General features: G+C 41.1%; 2 protein-coding genes across 3 annotated transcripts in view; both read right to left on the bottom strand.

Annotated features, from left to right (window-relative positions):
• Window positions 1-14,657, bottom strand: part of ankrd12 (ankyrin repeat domain 12) — a 33,016-nt gene extending 18,359 nt beyond the window's left edge. For both annotated transcript variants that reach the window (XM_028975802.1, XM_028975803.1), the window contains exon 1: window positions 14,223-14,657. The gene's annotated coding sequence lies outside the window, so the exon portion shown is untranslated. The remainder of the gene's footprint in view (window positions 1-14,222) is intronic.
• A 2,035-nt stretch (window positions 14,658-16,692) lies between these two features.
• ndufv2 (NADH:ubiquinone oxidoreductase core subunit V2) lies at window positions 16,693-22,023 on the bottom strand. Its single transcript, XM_028977096.1, has 8 exons — window positions 21,891-22,023; window positions 21,089-21,151; window positions 20,630-20,692; window positions 20,164-20,280; window positions 19,751-19,919; window positions 19,355-19,464; window positions 17,087-17,163; window positions 16,693-16,861 (listed from the first exon to the last, which is right to left on the bottom strand). Exons 1-8 carry the CDS (start codon window positions 21,930-21,932, stop codon window positions 16,768-16,770), a joined length of 735 nt encoding a protein of 244 aa, XP_028832929.1. The 5' UTR covers window positions 21,933-22,023; the 3' UTR covers window positions 16,693-16,767.
• Window positions 22,024-22,180: the final 157 nt, after the last annotated feature.

Below are 22,180 nucleotides of genomic sequence, written 5' to 3'. Positions count from 1 at the left end.
AGAAGATGCAGGACCCATACATATACTCTACAAGAACACTGGGCCTCTACTTAAGAAAAAAAAAAAGCCAAGGCTCTATGGACTTCATATGTAAGTTAAGTAATATGCATAAACATGACACTCTCTCAAACCTAACCAGGCACCATAACAAGACTAGAACAATTCTACTTCCCCGTCGATTAAATGAATCATTACTCATTGATATGGTTCAAACGTCCGTGGTGTCAGGTGAGCATGGACTGAATGGCTCATTGGAGCCAACCTAAAGCTGCTTTCACACCAAACGCGGCATGCACTGCACTCCCTGTGGGGTTCAACACAAAAATAGACATGGTTTTCTAAACTCCCAGTAAACAACAAATTAGTCTGGACACTCAAGAGACTGAAAATCAGCATTCCCCCAATTCCCGCTTTGTGTGTGTGTTTTGAAGTCTAAGACTGACAGACAAGCCCACTTCGATTGCATTGGGAGCTTGAAAATGCACCACGACACACAGTGTTCAACAAATTTTAACTTTGACCACAGCACAGACACAAGGTCACCATGTGGAGCGCTGTGCAGCACAAAACTCAAAAAACGGAGTGATACTGTACACAGATCAGGCAGCCACACTCCTACCGGCACTACTTTTAACAATAATGTTTGCTACAGTTTTTAACATAGTATAGTGAATACTAAACAGACATAGCAAAATTGGCAAAATAAATGGCAATCGCAATATTTGTCAATATTGTTCTTACATCATTCTAGTCACAAATCTCTTCAGTGGATAGTGAAGATGGCTGGGGAAATCATTGAAGCATCCCTCCCACAACAAATGCCATGTACACTGCACAACCCACCTTCTCATAGACTCATAATAGAGCTGTGGGGAGAGGGGAAAAAGTAGTAGTTTTAGGATTTAAATGGCAGGCAAAAGTTGTTTGAATAATTACAAGTCAAATTTCAAAATTAAACATAATTGATCATAAAATAGGTCTGATCTGTTTTGCCTGCATCAAGTCAACTGTGCTGAACTGTGCAAGTAAATTCTGCATGTCTTGGTAGTGTCCAGCATGACCGCTTCAAATGATTTGTTAGCACAAATAGATTCTACCCAACTTCCTACTGAGCCATGGTGGCCTTTTAAAACGTGTAGCTCACAGCACTAGATCATTTCCCCCCACCAGAATTCGCCGTCTTCCTCCGCTTATCCAGGTCGCAGGGGCAGCATCCCAAATAGGGAACCCTTCGCCAAAGCTCTGCCACCCGATCCACATTGCACCGGACCCTTCCTGTGGGTGCTGGGTCCACAGTTGGATGAGCCCATGTATCTGGTTCGGGCTGGGCCCAGCTGGGCCCCATGGGTGAAAGCCCAGCCACCAGGTGCTCGCTCATGGGCCCAAACCCCTGGCCTGGCTCCAGGGTGAGACCCCGGTAACACTCCAGGCCAGATACTCTGACTCTTTGTTGTTCCTTCCATGAAAGATCTCCTGAACAGTTCTTTGTCTCACTCTCTACCTAAGACCGATTTGTCATGGGAAACCCTACCAGGGGCACCAGGTGCCTCAGACGCATAGCTCCTAGGTTCATTAGGGCTCTCAAACTCCTCCACCACAATAAGGTGACTGTTCAAGGAGGAGCCCACCAGAATTACTTTTTTCAATTAGAAGTAAAGCATATGTTTTATAAAAATGCTTCACAACTGTTAGATAATGTGTATGCAACCATGTAGTGTGTGTCAGAGCAAGGGCTGCAACTATGAAATATTTTTGGAATTGAGTATTCTGTTGATTTATTCATTGATTACTAGTAATCGGATAAAATGTACTTTCTTGGGTTTTAAACAATACTGATCACTGTGACTTAAATAAACACACACAGTAACAAACTTATTGTGAAATATGTATGAAACAAATCAACTTCACAAAGAATATTTGTCCTTAAGTTAGACAAATCAGGTGAGGCAGGTACTAGGGGTGTGCATTGGCAAGGATATCACAATACGATTATATCACAAAATATTTTGAAACTGTACATTGGGCAATGTTCTAAAAGTTCACTAAAAAATAACAGGCCAGTGGTGGCCTAGCAAGTAAAGAAGCAGACCCATAATCTGAAGGTTGTCAGTTCGAATACCAGAGCCGCCAAAGTGCCACTGAGCAAAGACCGTCCCCACACACTGCTCCCTGGGTGCCTTTCATGCCTGCCCACTGCCCTATCAAGGGTGATAGGTTAAATGCAGACACATTTTGCCGTATGCACCATGCATACAGCGAGAGAGAACACCGTGTGCTGTGCTTCACAATGACAATAACTTCACTTTCACAAATGTGAAAAAATACCAGACATACAAGATGTTGTGATCGATCTGTCATGGTGTGCAATTTCACTCTGCCTGAGATGCCAAGCAATAATTAAAAGTACCCAGCAGAGGTTTTAGTCTTACGCAGATTCTCATCTCTTCTACGTTTAGGGCACAAAAGGTAGTTAGTTGGATTTCAACCTGAGTCTTCTGGTTCATAGGACAGTGTGCCACCCATTAGGTTACTACCACTCTTTTAGTGAGGCCTGCTGATCTCACTGTGAAGAAAAAGCTCAACGTTGGAGGTCCCTGTAACAATACTGGGATATATCATCTCTTCTACGTTTAGGGCACAAAAGGTAGTTAGTTGGATTTCAACCTGAGTCTTCTGGTTCATAGGACAGTGTGCCACCCATTAGGTTACTACCACTCTTTTAGTGAGGCCTGCTGATCTCACTGTGAAGAAAAAGCTCAACGTTGGAGGTCCCTGTAACAATACTGGGATATATCATCTCTTCTACGTTTAGGGCACAAAAGGTAGTTAGTTGGATTTCAACCTGAGTCTTCTGGTTCATAGGACAGTGTGCCACCCATTAGGTTACTACCACTCTTTTAGTGAGGCCTGCTGATCTCACTGTGAAGAAAAAGCTCAACGTTGGAGGTCCCTGTAACAATATTGGGATATATTGCTGTATCGACATTTTCGAACACCCCTAGCAGGTACATAGTATGTGTGTTTGTGTGTGAGAGAGAGTTTGCCTTAGTGCATTTGTGTGAAACGCATATTTATGAAAGCAAGTGATTGTTACAGTGTAAAAATGTCCATATCAATATGATCATAACAAAGGCTTGCTTAGTCATTGCAATCACATAACATCATAACGTAGGGGACCAATCATTTTGGGTTTAAATTAGTTAGCATTCTTAAATCAGCTAGCATCAAATGTTATGTTACCTTGCAGAGGCTCTGAACTGGGCCCTGTTTCAGAAAGTGGGTTTAGTGAGAACTCAGTAAGTATAGTCTGAGTTAACTAGTTAAACCAGTTTAGATTAATTCTGTGTGAGTTACTATAACAACAGTCCGTGAAGCTGCCAGCAGGTTTATGTCAACGAACACAGACTTTCTCTGCCTCTTTGTGAGAAACATGACTGTAGGAATAGTCAGACATGGCTTGCTCCTTCCTTAAAGAGCTAGTAGACATTGAAGGCCGAATTCTCCGGAGAACAAAAGAGAACTGGTTAGAATACATTTTGACATTTAATCATTTCCTGATTTTGTGTTTAAACATTACCTTTTTTGTTGACAATCTATAATTTATTTGAATAACATCAAAGACGTGCTATGTTCTGTACAGATTATGTGTGTTATACTGTTTTTTTTGCTAACAGGAGCTTTCTTATTAATATTGGTGGTGCTGAACACGTGTCCAAGGCTGCCGTCTGTTGGGCAGTCAGGAACGTTACTGAAACGTCTTCTGTAGCCATTTATGGTGTTCCAGGGTCATAGACCCACAAGATTAATCAAAGAGGAATTCCACATCCATATCAGGATGTTGCATACAACACACATTATATTACATTATATTAGCATGTTAAATTGTTGGAAGATCATTTCTTATATTAAAACACTCACACATTGACCAACAGCTCATTTTTGTGCAAAATCGGCATATGCTGCCATTTTAATTCTACCTCAAGCCTTGTGAAGTACACTGACACACTACTCCTGTAGCTCAAAAAGTATGCGTGGTTTACGTGTCAAAGAGAAACAAATTTAAACTTTTCAGGTGCACAACCCATTGAAAACAATGGGATTCAGAGCTTAGTGTTCAGTCTCTGCAGGCCTTTAGCTGCCTGAAATCAGTCACAGCACTGGAAAACGTTAATTCATACATTTTAGACATTTTCTGCAGTTTATTAAAAAAAAAAAAAAAAAAAAAGCACCGTTCTTTTTTTGGTTTGGTAGACTATACACCTTTGACTGCATATCAATTAGGTCTATAACAGTTATATAAAATTCAAAATCAACTTTTATTTGTCCCATACGTAGTCATACACGGTATGATATGCAGTGAAATGCTTTTTGCGACTGCTACAGACCACAGTATTGCAAATGTTGCAAGTATACAATGAAGACCACAAATATTGCAAACATAACCAAATATTACACTTTTACGTCTTTAACATAAAATTTGTGTAACAGGTAGGGTGAAAGTGTGCAAATGAGTGAACGACAAATGTATAAGATAAAATTTGTTTTTAAAAGAGTAAAAAGAGCTGAGATTGTTCAAAGAGAAAAAAGCGCAAAGATTTTGTGCAAAGTGATTTTGTGCAAAGAGTCCAGAGTGATTGAAAGTGAAAGTGCTGGAGTGTATTGGAGTTCTATGTACTGTGGTTGTTGAGGGCTTGGATAGCCTGCGGGAAGAAGCTCCTCCTCATTCTCTCTGTTTTGGACTTCAGGGAGTGGAAGCGCCTCCCTGATCGCAGCAGAGAGAAGAGTCCATTGTTGGGGGGCTGAGGTCCTTCACTATCTTCCTGGTCCTGGTACAGCACAGTTTGCTTTAGATGGATTGAAGGTCAGGGAGCTTGGTACGGATGATGCGTCCGGCTGATCGAACCGCCCTCTGTAAGGCTTGCCTGTCCTGCATGGTGCTGTTCCCGAACCAGGTTGAGATGTCTCCTGTCAGGATGCTCTCTATGGTGCAGGAGTAGAAGTTCCTGAGCACCTTGGAGGGCAGTCTGAAGTCTCTCAGGCGTCTGAGGTGGTAGAGACGCTGCCGGCCTTTTTCACCACGGTGTTGATGTGCCAGGACCATGACAGATCCTGCTTGATGTGAACACCGAGGTATCTGAAGCTGTCCACTCTCTCCACTGGGCTCCAGTTTATGAAAGGGGTCTGGGTAGTTCCTCTCCTGCTTGGTACCGAAGTCCACTATTAACTCCTTTGTCTTGCTGACGTTCAGGTGGAGATTGTTCCTCTGGCACCAGTTCACCAGATTTCCAACCTCCTCCAGGTAGGCTGTCTCGTCGTTGTCAGAGATCAGGCCCACCACAATGGTGTCGTCAGCAAACTTGATGGTGGTGGTGGAGTTAGTAGTGGTCGTACAGTCGTATGTGTACAGGGAGTACAGCAGGGGGCTCAAAACACAGCCCTGGGGGGTTCCAGTGCTGAGAGTGATGGAGGCTGAGACACGTCCACCCATCCTTACTGCCTGTGGTCTCCCGGTTAGGATGTTGGAGATCCACTGACAGAGATGAGCTGAGTCCCAGGTGCTCCAGCTTGGTGGTGAGTGTGGAAGGGATTATTGTGTTAAATGCTGAACTGTAGTCAATGAAAAGCATTTTAACAATTTCCCTTCTGAGTGTCCAGGTGGGTGAGTGCTGTGTGGAGGAGATATGAGATGGCATCGTCTGTGGATCGGTTGGGACGGTAAGCAAACTGTAGTGGGTCGAGTGTGTCCATTAATGAAGAAATGAAGAAGTCTCTGACCAGCCGTTCAAAGATCTTCATCACTACTGAGGTGAGGGCTACAGGGCGGTAGTCGTTGAGGGAGGCAGGATGGGTAAAGTAAAAGAAGCCTTGATTCTAGAAAGAAGTTCCTCAATCATTTAAAAAAAATCTATATATTTGAATAATTCAAGGAATCATTTGTCAGAGCTAAGAAAGCGAACAAACTCACTTAATATAGACACGTGCAGGCACACCCGCCACAAGGCTACGGAGCTTCATAAGCTACCAGCCTACATAGATTAGCGGAGCCCCTAAATAACAGGGCGGCAAGTTTAAAAACACACACTGCACTCAAGACCAACCCGGATGGGCTCAACCTAGCGTAAACAAAAGCAGCACACACAAAGAGCGGAGGAGTAGACAAGTAGAAATAAGGCTACATGGACCTAAACATGAAACGAGCACAGGAAATGAGGGATTAAAAAAAAAAAAAAGCATATAGCCCACTGCTCCCAATGTAGGTTAATGACCAGCTATATGGCCAAGAACAACAGAGAACAATGCACCATTTACTACACAGAGGGGGAGGGACAGCAAGAGAAAGAGACAGAAAGAGACAGAGGGAGGAGCATGTTGGAGCAAAGGCCATTATTCTCATGTAGGTCCTTCAATGCTTACAAAAAGACTAAAGATGATGCAGGGTATAAAAATTCTTTCTTAAAAGAATTTAAGAAAATGAGAAAGATGTTTAATGTTTTTGTCTGAATTTTTTTTTTTTTATTAATTGTATAACTAAAAATTACAAAAGGAAGAATGTGAAATATTGTGAAATAGTTCTTTGCATGACATGCAAATTATTTACATGTAAATGGTTTACATAAGCAAACAGTAAATTTCCAAGCACCTGATTTGTCATTTTGCACGTTATTTTGTCCCAATTGAGGAAAAAATAAAACTGATTTCATAGAGCCGTAGTTTAGTACATGGAACTGATGAACACTGCTGCAAATGACGAACTGTGACAGATGTAGAGAGCGAGCACTGCACCATATACACTGTACTTGCACGTCAAGAACATGTATGTTGTGCAATCAGCAAGCGCCACCCTCCATAAGAGCAGATGCACGCACAACACACACATGCAGAGCACAGTAAGAACAAACTTTCATATCCTGCCTGAAACATCACGACTCAAAACAACTTCCCTTCAGATATCCAAACACAGCCTAAACATTAACCTTTAAATGTTTTTATTAAATAAAAAAAAATATAAAAAAAAGCCAAGGACAAACAGAAAACCTCATGTCCCGATTAACCTCTTTTCATTAGAGAACATTTTTATTTCTACCAGATAAAAGGTACACAGTCCATCCAGAGACGATCCTGACAGAAGTCTTAGGTAGTCAGATACGTCCACAATAATGCTCAACAGCCACACCAGAAAAACAAAAAAACTATTGAGATTACTAAGTGAGACAAGGGATTACTAAGAGATTTTACAGACTGATAGGAGGGACTCAACCAATGACTTATTAGTTTATGCTGAACCAAGAATTTCCCAAGAACTCGCAACTTATTACTCACATCACATTGATCACAGACCCTTAAACCAGACCCTCAAGGAAGAATAAAGATCAGACAATTAAATGCATGTGATCCTCAATTATAAAAAGGCCTGAAAAAAATATATATATGGACAGATATGTCTTAATGGGCTATATTTACATTATGAAGATAACTTACTGCCCCCAGTCCACACTAGAAAAAAGATAATTTACAAATATATAAAAAAAATAAATGTAAAAATCTGGATGCAGAAAAAATCCGTAATGTTTATAAAGGGGTACACTTTTAACATATGAAAATACAATCTCTGTCAATCAACAGAAAACAAGAATTAATGCATAAAGCATAAGTGAAAATGAATTGAGTCATTGTGATGCACAGCACATGGCGCACACAATGAAATGTGTCCTGACATTTAACCAATCACCCTTAGTGAGCAGTGGGTAGGTGTGAAAGGTAACTGAAGAGCAGTCTGTGGGGACGGTACCTTACTCAAGGGGACATCGGTGACCCCTTGTTCAGATTGAACACACAAAGCTTCGATTATGAGTCCACCGCCTTACCTGCTAAGGCACCACTGCATATTTAGTTAGAGGAACTAAAATTCCAGCCTAAAACATTCAGCCCGTTTATGAAGATCCAAACGTCCAGCAGAATACAGAATAAACCATTTATTGTACACAGCCAATAACATTACCTTATTGAAAATGATCTATTAGTAAACAGATTTCATAGGGCCCTACTTAAATAATACAAAAGAATTCAAGCAACTGGTCTTGAACAAAAAATATAGTAGCTCTATGTTTTCTGAACTTTTTTTTACTAAAGTGACATTGTATGGTTGGTTTCTCATAAATATTGCCCAGCATACACTACATTTCCTTAACCTTTCTAAATTCTGTATTCTGCAGATCAGTCAGTGACAGTTCAACATTTTTTGTTTCTGGGACTATCTTAATTTTCGTTTTGAAAACTTGTTTGTCACAAAACCACTCTGGAGCATTGCAGTGGTGAATCCTTGTAGGACACTTTCACAAGTCATAAAGACGGTCAATGCTGATGACCTCACAAGCTGCATTGAGGCTAATTCCTCCTCCTAAATCGGTGTCAGCCCAGATGATAAAATCCTGCTGCTTTGCTTACAAATCCATTCATCCAGCAGCTTGTGCTGTCAGTATCATGCAACCGTTGTGATACAACCATGAATTCAATAAATCAAACTGACCAACATATGAAATTCTGCAAAGTATTTGCATACACACCCCAATGGTTGTAAATTTCCCCTAGACTGGCTATGGTCCTGCAGTAGCTATAAATGGAGATATGTATAAAGCATGCTTTGGCCATTCTGCTTCACTGTTCAGAGGGTGGCAGCTCAGACGGTCTGATTTGGAAGGTCTCCTGATAAGCCTCAAAATTATAATTTGTGATTCATGACCAGACAGAAAAAGTGAACAGTGGCCAACCAGAGACTGCAACCTTCAAACGTCAGCATTCAATAGTGTAAAATGAAGGTTATTCTTTCATGCCAACTGCACATCTATTGCAATAAGGTAATTTGTTTACGTTCAGCAGCGCCTAGCCTTGTCCTGGTTGTGATTTTCAGTACATACCCCATCTTTCATGAATGCAGTTGTGAAATTACTGAATGCAGTATTATCTTACTCCTGTAATAGTGAATACAGGAATTCCATGGCAATCCTGGGATCTATCAGATTCTGAATTGCAATTAAGAGTCTGAGATGCTGCTCTTGCTCTGACATGGGGCATGTTTGGGTCATTGTGTGCACATGTGACTGTAAATGCAGTGATGCTATTTCATTGTGATCACAACATTAGATTATCGTTTTGACACAGCACATCCTTACTATTAAGTGTTAACCAATGTGCAGACTGCTGAATGTCAGAAGAAAAGGTAAATTCTTATTCCAAGCCTGCTACACTATGTACTGTGGATCAGGCTTGTCAAGATACTGAAATTTCAAACTTGATACTTAAATGGTACTAAAGGGTGGAAATCACTGTAACCCTTAAATAAATAAAGAATTAAACATTTATAATGTTTATAATAGTCTAAACACCAGACATAAATTGTGTGTGTGATATATATATTATACACACACACACACACACACACAAAGAAATGAATAAAGATACATAAATGCAAAACCCAATGAATAAATGAAATGTTTTTTAATGTTTTTGTGACTTGTGTCACAGAATTGAAACATTTATGTGCATAGTGTAATTAGATAATTATAAAATGTAGAGAGAAGAGTGAAAAGATAACTATAAGAATGGTTGCAATATTTCAAAAGTATTGCTTGACTGGCAATTAAAATATTTATATTATGTTTGAACTTTACTCCCATCTCAAAACTCTGCATACAATTTTAAATGAAATGTACAATATTTATCTAAATTAGTTGTGCTGCTCACATTCAGACAATTTTAAATCACTTGAAAATGGGCTTATCCACATCTTTTGGCATTTCCCATTCATTTGGTTAATATCCAAAGTACACTGCTCAAGATTCTTATTAAATAACTTGTTCTTAACATAGTTGAATGTGCGGACAACAGAAATCAAGTTTATCAACCCATGGAGGTCTCTGGTGTCACAGTAAAGATTTAAGTGGAAAAAACACACTACAGGCTGATCAAACATTGATGTAATGTCCTTAAAACAAGTCAAAATGAGGTTCAGTAGTGTGTAGCCTCCATTAGGACATGCTCCTGATGAGGTGGTGGATGGTCTACTGAGGGACCTCCTCCAAGACATGGACTAAAACATCTGCCAACACATTGCATTACATTTAAGGCCTTTATCAGCCGCCCTTAGCCAGAGCGACTTATAATCAGTAAATACAGGGACAGTCCCCCTGGAGCAGCTTAGGGTTAAGTGTCTTGCTCAGGGACACAATGGTAGTACGTGGGATTTGAACCTGGGTCTTCTGGCTCATAGGCGAGTGTGTTACCCCCTAGGCTACTACCACCAAACTCCTGGACAGTCTGTGGTGCAACGTGGTGTTGGTGGATGGAGCGAGACGTCCCATATGTTGTCTTGCATTAGCAGGAACTCAGGACTAATCACACCAGCATATGATTTCACAAGGGGTCTGAGGATCTCATCTTGGTACCTAATGGTAGTCAAACGACCTCTGGGGTACACACGAAGGGCTGTGAGGCCACCCAAAGAAATGCCACCCCCTTACTGACCAACTGCCAAACCGGAGGATGTTGCAGGCAGCAGAACGTTCTCCACGGAGCTCCAGTCTGTCACGCGTGCTCAGTGTGAACCTGTTTTCATATGATCTTTCATTTGCCACACTTGGTTTTCTCTGGCAATGTGTTCTTTAGGTGTTCCCTTTATTTGTTTATTGAGAAGTGTACCTCCAGACAGTGCTCTTCCTTTTAACATTTTATAGCAAGCTTTGTGCTGCAGAATAATGTTTAAAGATATTCACTCATGTAAACATTGGGTCCTCCAGATCGCTGGGGCTGCCCACTGTACTGCCTGTCGAAAATTGTTGTGGTCTGCCAGCGATTTTCGTGAACTGGCATTTTAGTATCGATTAGTATCTGAGAATCAATTTTTCGGACAACATTACTATGGATTGACTATTGTCGTTTTTTGATGAAAAGAAAATTAATGTAAAGAGTACGAGTCAGGGGTTGATCATTACACTGTAATGATCAGGGGGTAGTCAGTAAGTGGACCAGACTGAGCCTAGAAAGGACATTGGAGGAATTCTTCTATTAAACAGCTGCTTGTCCAAAAAAATAAATAAGATAATATCTGTAGTTCTTGCAACTATGAAAAAGAAAATAGGTGATTGAGGACATACATCAAAATTAATTAGACAAGTTGTGTGATAGAAAGGTTTAAATCTATTACTTAGCATATTTACAGGTGCTGTGAAGAAGAGCATAGGGAATCCAATTCCAAATAGATAACCCTGTAGATAACCTATAGAACAGCTATCATAAGCTACTTTAAAGAAAAGCCAGTCAGCTAAATGTAGACATTCAGACTCTTTAGCCTCACTATAGGATTTGGCACCTGTCAACAATATGACATACAATATGGTATGCTTCACATCACAAAGATGATACAATTGATGTCAGTGTCAATTACAACATTTTACTGCATTCATTTACACTACATCTCTCTTAAAAGAATAGTGATTAGTATAGTGATTACTAATAATTGCAATATGTTTTAAAATATTTTACATTTAGTAATAACAATGATATCCAAATGCTGTCAGATTGCCCAAGTCAAGCATCCACTTGCAAAATTTAAAATCAACTTACATTACTATATAGAGACAGACATATATTTGACACTCGCCAAGGGCTAACTTACTAGGTTAGCAGGCTAACCAATGATTAAAAAAAACATGCCAAGCACAATTACTTAGGCCCTAAAAAATGATCAAGTTTTGAAATCACTCTTCACATGCCTAAGATCAATCAAACAATAAAAATGAGTGCTGGACCACATAGGGCGAGTCAAATATTCAGTTTCTTCCCCTTAACGGTCCTCTTTTTTCAGATTACTTTCATCATATTTTCTGGTGCTATGCCATTTTGATTTAACGTGAGTTAAATCACCCTTAGTGAGCAGTGGGCATGACAGGCGCCTAGGGAGCAGTGTGTGGGGACAGTGCTTTGCTTAGTGGCACTTCAGCAGCACCTTGGCGGATCAGGATTGGAACCAGCAACCTTTCAATTACGGGTCTGTTTACCCGCTAGGCCACCACTGCCCCTATCTGTCTACATATGTAAGGATGTTTACACAAAGTAGTGAAATTCCCTAGTATTTGAACACAAAGCAAATAACAATAGCAGAAACTAGACAATTTACATGTTTACAGTGTTAATTCACTATAACATTAACAAATTGTCCATGGAATTAAATGAACTTTACACATTCTAAACGGACTCACTGGTCTCCCTTGAAGGTATAAAATGAATGACCGCTAAACGGACAAAATTCTCTACAGACAAAAAGTAAATAGAAATTGCAACTGGAATAATGGAGGTACTCCAAGGTCACATGACAAATCAGTGGAAAAAATTCTACATTTTACATAAAAGGCTGCTGTGCAATAACTGCATATGGTTGCAGATATAAATGTATTACCATTTAACATCAATCTTTCATTTCTCATTAAAAAAAAATCTTTTATTGTGTTACAGGTCCAATCAATTTAAAATACAGGCACCTTACAAAACCAAAGACACTGCGGCTTTCAATTATCTTCTGAAAAACATAAATGTTAATGTTTCGTGTATGTTAGAACTGACCATGTAGAATAATCCCTATCTTCCCCAATAATAAGCAAAAGCAACCATCTACTAAAGCATGGCCTGAAGCATGAGATGCAGCATCAGGGGCCTATTAGACGTTTAAAGTAAAAGAAAAAAGGTCCAGTGGAAAACGGAAACCACAAGCTCTCATTGGCGCTAAGCCCAGCAATGGGGGGGAGGGGGTCAGGATCTTAAAATAATCCCTAATAAGTGTCCTGCATCCAACAAAAAAGTAGGAATAAGACATGGAAATATTGAAAAAAAAATCAAAATGCAGAAAATGATTAGACAAGGGTTTTTGATTGATATTCATTATATTGAGAAATTCTAATCAATAGAAATTATGAAAACCGATTTGAGCATTGCAATAAAGCACAATACGGATATATTTATATATATATGAGAACCAGCATTTGAATGGTTATCGTACAGAAAACGCGTTCCTTACGACTGACCACATCTAGACTCACCGCAAAATCCAAATCTCCGTGCATGCCAATACAGCCAGCGTCGCACACAGATTTCTGTATCACAAACACATGTTCTATATAGGTGCTGAACAGGCACAGACGCGCGCACACGGAGAGGGCGAGAAACGTCACGAACGTCACGGTGTGCGTTTTCTGCTTGCTTACTGCGAATATGACTAAGAACATCTCACGACGGCACAGGCACGGCGTCTGTAGCTGCGCAGTGGCCATCACGCCGTGGACGCCCGAAGCGTTTCATTTAATACGTGACCGTAGTAAACACCACGGGGGACGGGTCCTGTCGTTGTTAAAGGACATGAATGGGGGGCATATATCCACATCGAGACGCGCATTTCGACGTGCCACTGAAGACGCCTTGACGCGTCCTATTCCAACAAAAGCACGGCCACCAAATAAAGCTTTGTGGTCACATACCCTCTAACGCTACGCTGAATTTTAATTATTTTAATGGAAAAAATAATTTACAGGTATTTTTGCAATGCAAGACTATTTAAAACCATTTGCACAAAACGTGATGCTGAATAAAATGTTATTAAGCGCGCGGCAAATATCAAGAATAACGGACGCAAGGACACGCCTTTTATTTACGTTACAGAGCACATGCGGGACGAATATGGTGCCCATCGTTCCCAGGTACACAGAAATGATGCAGACTGCGCCACCCCCACCAGCACAAGGAGACAATAGCCCCGCAGTAGCCCACTGGAGGCGAGCCTCCCCGAACTGCGCGTCCCCCGTGCGAGAAGCGGACTAGCATTAGCCACCTGGCTCGACAACCCGGACCCAAGCCTCCATGTCACGGGCTCGGTGCCGTCGTCACGAAGCGGCGCACTTTAGCCAGAGCCTACCGTACCTACACGCTACAAACTGATGCTAAACATAAAAAATACACTCTTCCTACTGTTGCGACAAGAAATTGACATATTCGAGTTAAATACGTCAGCGCTTGTGTCGGGAATAAATCCCCGAGGTCAAGAAAGTGTGGGAAATAATGGATACAGCCCTTAATGTTAGGGTTAGCAGCGGTGCTAGCACGCTAAAGAGTTAGCAGAGAGGGTTTTTTTACCCTACGGTTGCGTGCAGTGAGGGGAAAAATGAGCAATTTCTGCTTACCGTAGCAAACCTTTTCAAAGTCCACTTGTTCATGCGCGTCTGGGGACAGACAGCCGCCCGGGTGAACGGAGGAAAGGGCGCCTTTCGCAAAATAGCGTGGGGGAAATCGAGAGTGAGCAGCGAGCGTGTGACGTCCCTCTTCCAGCTTACTGCTGGTTTGAAAACATCCCCAGTTCGCCCGTCGTCTCTAAGAAAAGCCCAGCAAAACACGCAGGCGTCGCGCCCATTGGTCGGCGGCGAGCCACGTGACGAGCCGAGCTCCGCCGAGCTTAAAAGGTCTGCGGCGACGGGGACATGGCCAGTGCCTCCGCGCAATGGGCGAAAAAACGCGCGGCGAGTGATTACTGACGCGGCGAGGCCCGCTCGTCGCTCCGCGCTTATTGTCGCGTTTGTCGCTAACGGGGCGGGCGCGACGGCGCGCGTAACTCGACGTCCTGGACAGGAGCGGGCGGTGCGAGGCGCTTGACGTCATCTTTTCCGTTCGGCTCTGCGGCGACCGAGGAACTTTCTCGAACGTGTCGGGGGGGGAAGCGAGGAGGCGCCGCGCGGATGCTGGAACGCGTGTTGTGTGTGTTGGTCGCTGGCGGCCGAGTTCTCGCGGGTGACACCGTGGCCTGGAGTTTGTGACCGGACAACGTTGTGTCGTGGCGCAGAGACATTTGCGTTATCTGGAAGGTACCGCGCATGCGCGCCCTCCGGTATTACGTTGCAGAGCAGCCGACATGGTACACACGGTGGGAGGTGGGAGTGGGGGAGGGGCGGTGGCTAGACGTCGCAGGCGACTTGCACGGAACGAATGCTGGAGACGGGAGCGGTGGCTGTTGCACAATGGACACCGCAGACTGCAACATGTCTGCTGGGTACGTTGTACGTGGCAACAGGACAGCAGTTCGGCCTGTAGCGCTAAAACTGCGAAACCAGTTGCATTAAATTGTTAACATTTGAAATCATATAATTGAAGCAATTGCATTTGCAGCTTGGCACAGTTTATGGCGTGTATCCATGGACTTTCTGTACATAATGGCAAAAATCTTAGCTCAAAGCTTTTTTATGCCATTTGTGTGATTGTTTCCCAAGTGTGTGTGTGTATGTGTATGTGTGTGTGTGTGTGTGTAGTGTATGTATGTATATATATATATATATATATATATATATATATATATAACTCTTGTGTATCATTTATATCCTTTGGACAATTGATATAAAAATATTGTGTAGACACACAAGATCCTAAACATTAGACACCAAGCGGCCTGGGCTTGGTACACATGTGCAGGCAACAAGTATTGGTTCTGGGTGATTCTCAGCGATTCGAGGCAATGCTCCCCTTTCCCAGGTGTAGAACCGTCTATGCTTCTGACCTTCAAATCATGACCACACACCCGAGTGTAAAAAGAATTGATGTCACAATTTCACAAATGTACATATTTGCTATTACATAAAGTTTAAGGTTATTTACATTTTTTATGTTTGTAAGATGCAAATTAAAACATGCCGATATCCCCCCAAAATCTATCATGTTAATTGTACATTTACACGGTATTGGCATCAATTTTGGTTCTAAGCATCAGAAGCTACATGCTTGGACAGCCTTTGAACAAAAATGAGTTCTTAAGTGCATATATTTACTAGGTTTTTGTCAGGTATAACTGTTTGGCATGTTAAATTACAATAAATGATTTTGTTCAAATCCAGTGTACAAGTGTTGTCTTACTGTACCATGTTACCTACTTAGAAATAATGATGCATTTATGCAGGAAGGATTAGGTGGCATCAAAGCTAAGTGATGTATAATGTCTTAGAAGTGCATTAGTGCCACCAACATAAACATGCTCCTGAAGTTTAGATCACTGGTCTCAATTTTGAATATTGAGCTGAGCAGCATTATTTAATGCTGCCAGAAGACCCAGGTTCAAATCCCACTTACTACCATTGTGTCCCTGAGCAAGACACTTAACCTTAAGTTGCTCCAGGGGGGACTGTCCCTGTAACTACTGACCGTAAGTCGCTCTGGATAAGGGCGTCTGATAAATGCTGTAAATGTAAATATAAATGTAATGGCTTTGGTGGGCAGTGGTGGCCTAGCGAGGGGCAGTGGTGGCCTAGCGGTTAAGGAAGCGGCCCCGTAATCAGAAGGTTGCCGGTTCGAATCCCGATCCGCCAAGGTGCCACTGAGCAAAGCACCGTCCCCACACACTGCTCCCCGGGCGCCTGTCATGGCTGCCCACTGCTCACTCAGGGTGATGGGTTAAATGCAGAGGACAAATTTCACTGTGTATCACGTGTGACAATCACTTCACTTTATATAAAAAAAAAAAATTATGTTCAAGGCTTACAGCTACATGAAAATCAGTTAGTTCTGACCAACCTAATATATCACTATATAAAGGCAGTAAGACTTCTGTTTCAATGTTTTTCTTAATACAGATTACAGCATTAGACAACAAAAAAAAAAAAAAAAAGCTGAGACGATAGTTACACGAACAGTTTATTTATATACAATATAAGTTTTAATTTAGTATTTAGGGCAAGAGGACGAAGCATCCTAAAGGTCAGGTCTCACTCCAAATCCTGGTCCGGGGGGAGGCTCTGTCAGCGAGGTCAATTCCCCTTTAGGTTCACATGAGAAACGGCCATTCCTTCATTAAAAAAAAAAAAAAAAAAAAGTTACAGAGTACCGCATCCATGACACTGGGCTTATTAGACAAGACTAGTAGCTAATATTACAGCAAATGTACTACATAAGACATTATGCAGGTACAGGCCACTACAGCTACTTTATAAGGACACCACAGCACCTCAGTCATGTAATACCTTACAAGCAGAAATGGTAAAGGAAAGATTTTTCTAGAAGTGTACATTACCTGGGGCCAGGTGGTGGAACTTTACCAGCTTTGAGCTCATCAATAATTTGCTCAATATCAGCAGGAAGAAGGTCCTCCTACAAAACCAGAGCACAATTACCACAGATTTCAAACATAGCACTTGTAATGAAACTGGTCTCCACAGTGGGGATGATGCAGTAACTGCAGACACAGTACCCAACCAAATGTGCATGTACAAATGCCTGAAACACACAGTATCACTAGCCACTGTTCATGAGCTCTAGAGAAGGCCACTAACCCTTTTTAAGCCACAGTGTCACAGTAACCTACAGAATTCCACCTGACCTGCAAAGTCAGGGGTAATGGCATTACTACAGCCTGCCCAATCCTCAAATCCCAGCTTCCACTGTGTGCAACCCTACAGAAACCATGAACCATGCTATGAACGAATGTGAGCTTATTTTAAGCTAACCTTTTGGGATATTAGTAGATGAAAATTGCATACAAGGCCAATAGATTTTATACCAGTTGTCCCCATATATTCACAAAATTAAAGTGAATGAATTGGAAAGCATACATTAGGCATACATTAGGTATTGAAATATCACCTAATTCTAACTAATTCTCTGTCTATGCCAAAGCATATACAACTGTTTGTCTACATCAGCCAATGCAAGTCAGGTCCACAATAAAGGCCACCTAAATAAATCAAATAGAAAGATGAATTTAAAGTGCATCTAAGCTTTGATTAGCAAAGCAGATTTCCTGTAGCTGATTAGTCAATGTTACAATTATGCTCAAACTGTAGAAACATAGATAGATATAGCCATATATTGTGATTTCTTTTTCTAAATTCAAAAAGATATTGCTGCAACCACCATTACCAAAAATACTGAAAAGATACAATCCTCTTAGGAAATAGGTGCAATTACAAATGCTTTAATATTGATGTTTATTTCTTTTGTTGGCTCTGGAAGAAAACAAAGCTGAAAAAATAAATCAGAGAAATAAAATGTGGAAACAAAACGGGCTTGGACAAAATGATTGCCACCCTCAGGTTAATACTTGGTATCCCTTTAGAAGAAATAACCAGTTTTAACCCCTTTCTGATAACTCTGTCTTTTACATCCCTCTACTGGAATGTCTTTCTTTGTCACCTACTCCAGGTTTCTCAGATTTGACGAGTTCCTTTTCCCAGATTTCTCCAGAACTGGACTCTCCAGCTTATCAATATTTTTGGACATAGAGATGTGCTCTATGGCATATCGGTATACAGTAATTTTCAGTAATGTGAACCATAAGGCGTCAGATTTCAGGAGGCCCTAAGGTGATTCTGCACACATAAGAGCTGGCTTGGATATTCCCCAGGCTTCCTGGGAATCGACCCCCTTCGATCAATGGGTGCGGGGTCACTACTGGTACCAAAAGAACAGTGTTTAAATCCAATCTGAAAACCTATCTGTTTTCTCTGGCCTTCTGTTAAAGTCCCAGACACTCATTTCACTTCACTTTGACACAGTGTCAATTATAAAGTCAAGTTTATCACACAGACAGTGTTAAATTCACCCTAGTTAGGCTGTACTAGTTAGGGTACAGGGTCACTGTAGCACCAAATGGTGGCACTGTACGACCGATACTGAAATATGTGGTACTATTACCACATATTTCAGTATCGGTCGTACAGTGCCACCGTCTGCCGCTGCTTCTGTTTGTTTTCTCCAAGACACGGAATCAAGCACACAGACAACCAGCAGACTCCAGTAAAGAGACCAGCAGATAAATCCTAAACGATGACTCAGCATGAAACAAACCAGAGGGTCACCACAGCAACCATATTGGATAAACCATCACAAACCCTGCACTGACACCAATTGCCGGCTCACCCTACCCTGGAAGTGGGTCCCTCTCTGTATCACTCCTTCCCAAGGTTTCTTCCTTTCTTTTTTCTCTCTCCTAGAGTTTTTTTTTGTGTGGAGTTTTTCCCTTGTGTGCAGAAGGGTCAAGTGTGGGGGGTGTCATCTGTAGGGCTTGTCAAAGTCCATTGAGACATACAATATGTGATTTTGGGCTATATAAGAAATAAATGTTGTTGTTCCTTTGCCTTTATCCATATTTCAGATGAGAAGCACCGGCCTTTCACACTTGTATTCTGAGCTGCCAGACAATGTGGTCACGTGTCTCTAAACAGTCCTATACCATTTAATGTATGGTGCAAATATTCTTAATATACGTAATCTGAAAGATCTCAGCACAGGGTTTAAAATTAAACAATAAAAATTAAAAACAAATATAATATATAATACTCACATAGTAGTTGTCATTGATCTGCACCATCGGGGCATTCACACATGCACCAAGACATTCAACTTCTGACAGCGTAAATAACTTGTCTGGGGTGCTCTCACCAACTTTGATGCCTAACATAAATCATTGTTAATTAGTCAGTGAAAATGGTAATCATTAACACTAGAAAAAAAGTTCAATTATAGGGTTTTATTTAATAAGACACAATTCATAATTAAATTTATAAATAAATTTGCTGTGTGGCAGCTAATAAAGAGATCACTCAATATACACTAGCTTCCTGTTTTAATATGGAGTTGGTGGATCTGGCAATTAAAGGCCCTACTCCAGTGGACGCACAGCATAATCCATGACTAACTGTACATGACTAACTTCGGCTGTATTTTCAAGCTCTCTCACCCAGTTTTTTCTGAATGGCCTCCAAAATACTGTCCGAGTCACAGAGCATGCAAGGTGTTGTTGTGCAGATCTGGATGTGGTATTTCCCAACAGGCTTGCGCATGAACATAGTATAGAACGTTGCCACTTCATACACCCTCATGGGTGGGATCTCCAAAACTTCTGCAACCTACAGGACATGCACCAGTTGATGTTTTATTATAGTGTAATTATTTTCTCCCACAATCCCAACAAACAATTAAAACCCTCAACCTGTTAAATTTGTCAATTACACAATGTGTAATAGCTGGAATACAGGTTATCACACCATTACAGTTACACCATGTAAAGAACATTTAACCATTCAAAACAGTTAACTTTTGTAGAGTGCAGAACAGAAATACAAAACTACAATACACCTGAAAATGATGTACCTTGTTCATTGCAGAGATTGGGAGCCAGCCATGCTGTCTCTGTGCCACGTCCAAGACTGGGATTGTGGCCCCTGCCTTATGGCCCACCGGATAGTTGTTAATAATGGCTTCAACCCTCTGGGAGGTGAGGCAAACACAAAGTCATATACACTCACAGCCTAGCACTAGGGTACCACTTTTTCTTCCTACCCCTTTTCTTTTTAACCTTTGCTTACCCACTCACATTTAACTATCAGGACAAAGAAACATGCCATGTGCTTGGCTAAACTGACATTTCAGCAGGAGAATAAGAAAACAATGACAAGATCAACAGGCCATTATACTCATATAATGACTGCGCAATTCATTTATTTTTTTTCTAAGAGACATGTCTTACACACACACACAGCTATATATACACAATATAACTATTCTATAAATGGCTGTAAACAAGCACTCTAAATGAACTTAAACTAATCAGTATTACCTTTAAATTCTCAGGGGTGAACTCGAAAGGAGTATCTGGGTTGTTGTCAGGTGTATCTCTGTGCTGTTTAAATATAAGGACTGAGTGTTAAGACACCTTTCATAGAACTCTTGTTATAATTCCTTAGCACCATAGGCAGCTTTAAATATCACCAGAAGAAAATCAGTATTCACATTAAACATACAACATAGGCATAAAAATTTAATTAAATAAGTGATTATTTTAGCAATGAGAAAAGTGGTGAAATGTGTGGGGGTGCTGCTCCCTTAAAAGTGTTTATGCTTAGGGTGTGATCACTGATTATTTAGTTCATAACCCAGATTCAGCAGATAAAAAAATGCAGCAACCACTTTTAAGAAACATTAAATATACATGCAATCTTGCATCTTTAACATATTACACAATGTACAAATGTGGTAGTAGAAATGCTGTACACTTAAATTATCTACTCATACTTACAACAAAGATACCTCCAGCGCCTGCACATACTGCTGACTGGTGGAGGCTGCGGACCTGCTGGGCCTATGGACCATCAGGTTAAAGAGAATAAAGGGTCTGTAAATTTTCACCATGCACTTACGTATGACTAAAACAGCAAGTGCAGCAACATGCATATTCTATAAAGGTACAGATATGCTGATTTAAGTGCTATATGATATATCTTAATTGCCAGTTCTGACACGACTTGGGAAAGTCAGTTACAATGTAGAAATATGGTGCAAGGAAAGCATCAGTCTATGTTTACAGTCTCACATGGTTGTCAAGTACATTTATGTCATCTTTACAAAATGTCATCTTTACAAATAATAGTACACTAAATGACTAATGACTTCAATTTGTGGTGTCTCTTTGGACCGCTTTGCTACTAATTTTTTACTCATTAGCCACAGAAGCCTTTTGTCGTCTATTCTATTAAAAACAATACTTTCTCATTTGAGCAAATTTACGACGAATCGTAATTTCTATTTCCGAAGTCCATGCACTTGAACGCAAAGTTAAATCACCGTCCAAGAGGAAAAGCACTTCAGTAGCAATTAAACTGCATATTGACGACTGGACGAAGTACCCAACAGCGATGTAGCCGGCGCCCTTACAAGGTTATTTTAAACGCGACGAACCGGCTAGCCAGGAGGCTAGCTAGCTAAGTTTAGCTTGTCCTTGCAAGGTGTCACGAACGCGGCACTTTTCCACGGGTCTTCCTATTGGTATATGGAAGTAGTTTATTTGTTATTGTCTATTATAAAGGAGGGAAAGCACATACCGTACATGACAACGCGGCCCGAGCTGTTCTGGACAAAAACATTTTTTTTTGCGTGCTTTAGATGTCCCCAGTCAGGTTCAAGCAGAATGGCGGAAATGAACCGAGCGATGCGATGCGGCGATTGATTAACCGGGTCTGTTCACGTTGTTCAGACTGAATAATCTAAAACAGATCATGAACTTGTTCGTTATTTGCGAGTGAGTGTTTTCCCCGTGCATAGTATTCCCTGTAAGAAATATATACATTTCCACGTTACAATTAAATGTGTATTTATATGACGTTTGTTATAA

The sequence above is a fragment of the Denticeps clupeoides genome, chromosome 4 (genome assembly GCF_900700375.1).
Source record: "Denticeps clupeoides chromosome 4, fDenClu1.1, whole genome shotgun sequence".
In the NCBI taxonomy this organism is placed as follows: domain Eukaryota; kingdom Metazoa; phylum Chordata; class Actinopteri; order Clupeiformes; family Denticipitidae; genus Denticeps; species Denticeps clupeoides.
The sequence above is the reverse complement of the archived record's forward strand: the minus strand, read 5'-3'. Positions and strand labels throughout refer to the sequence as shown.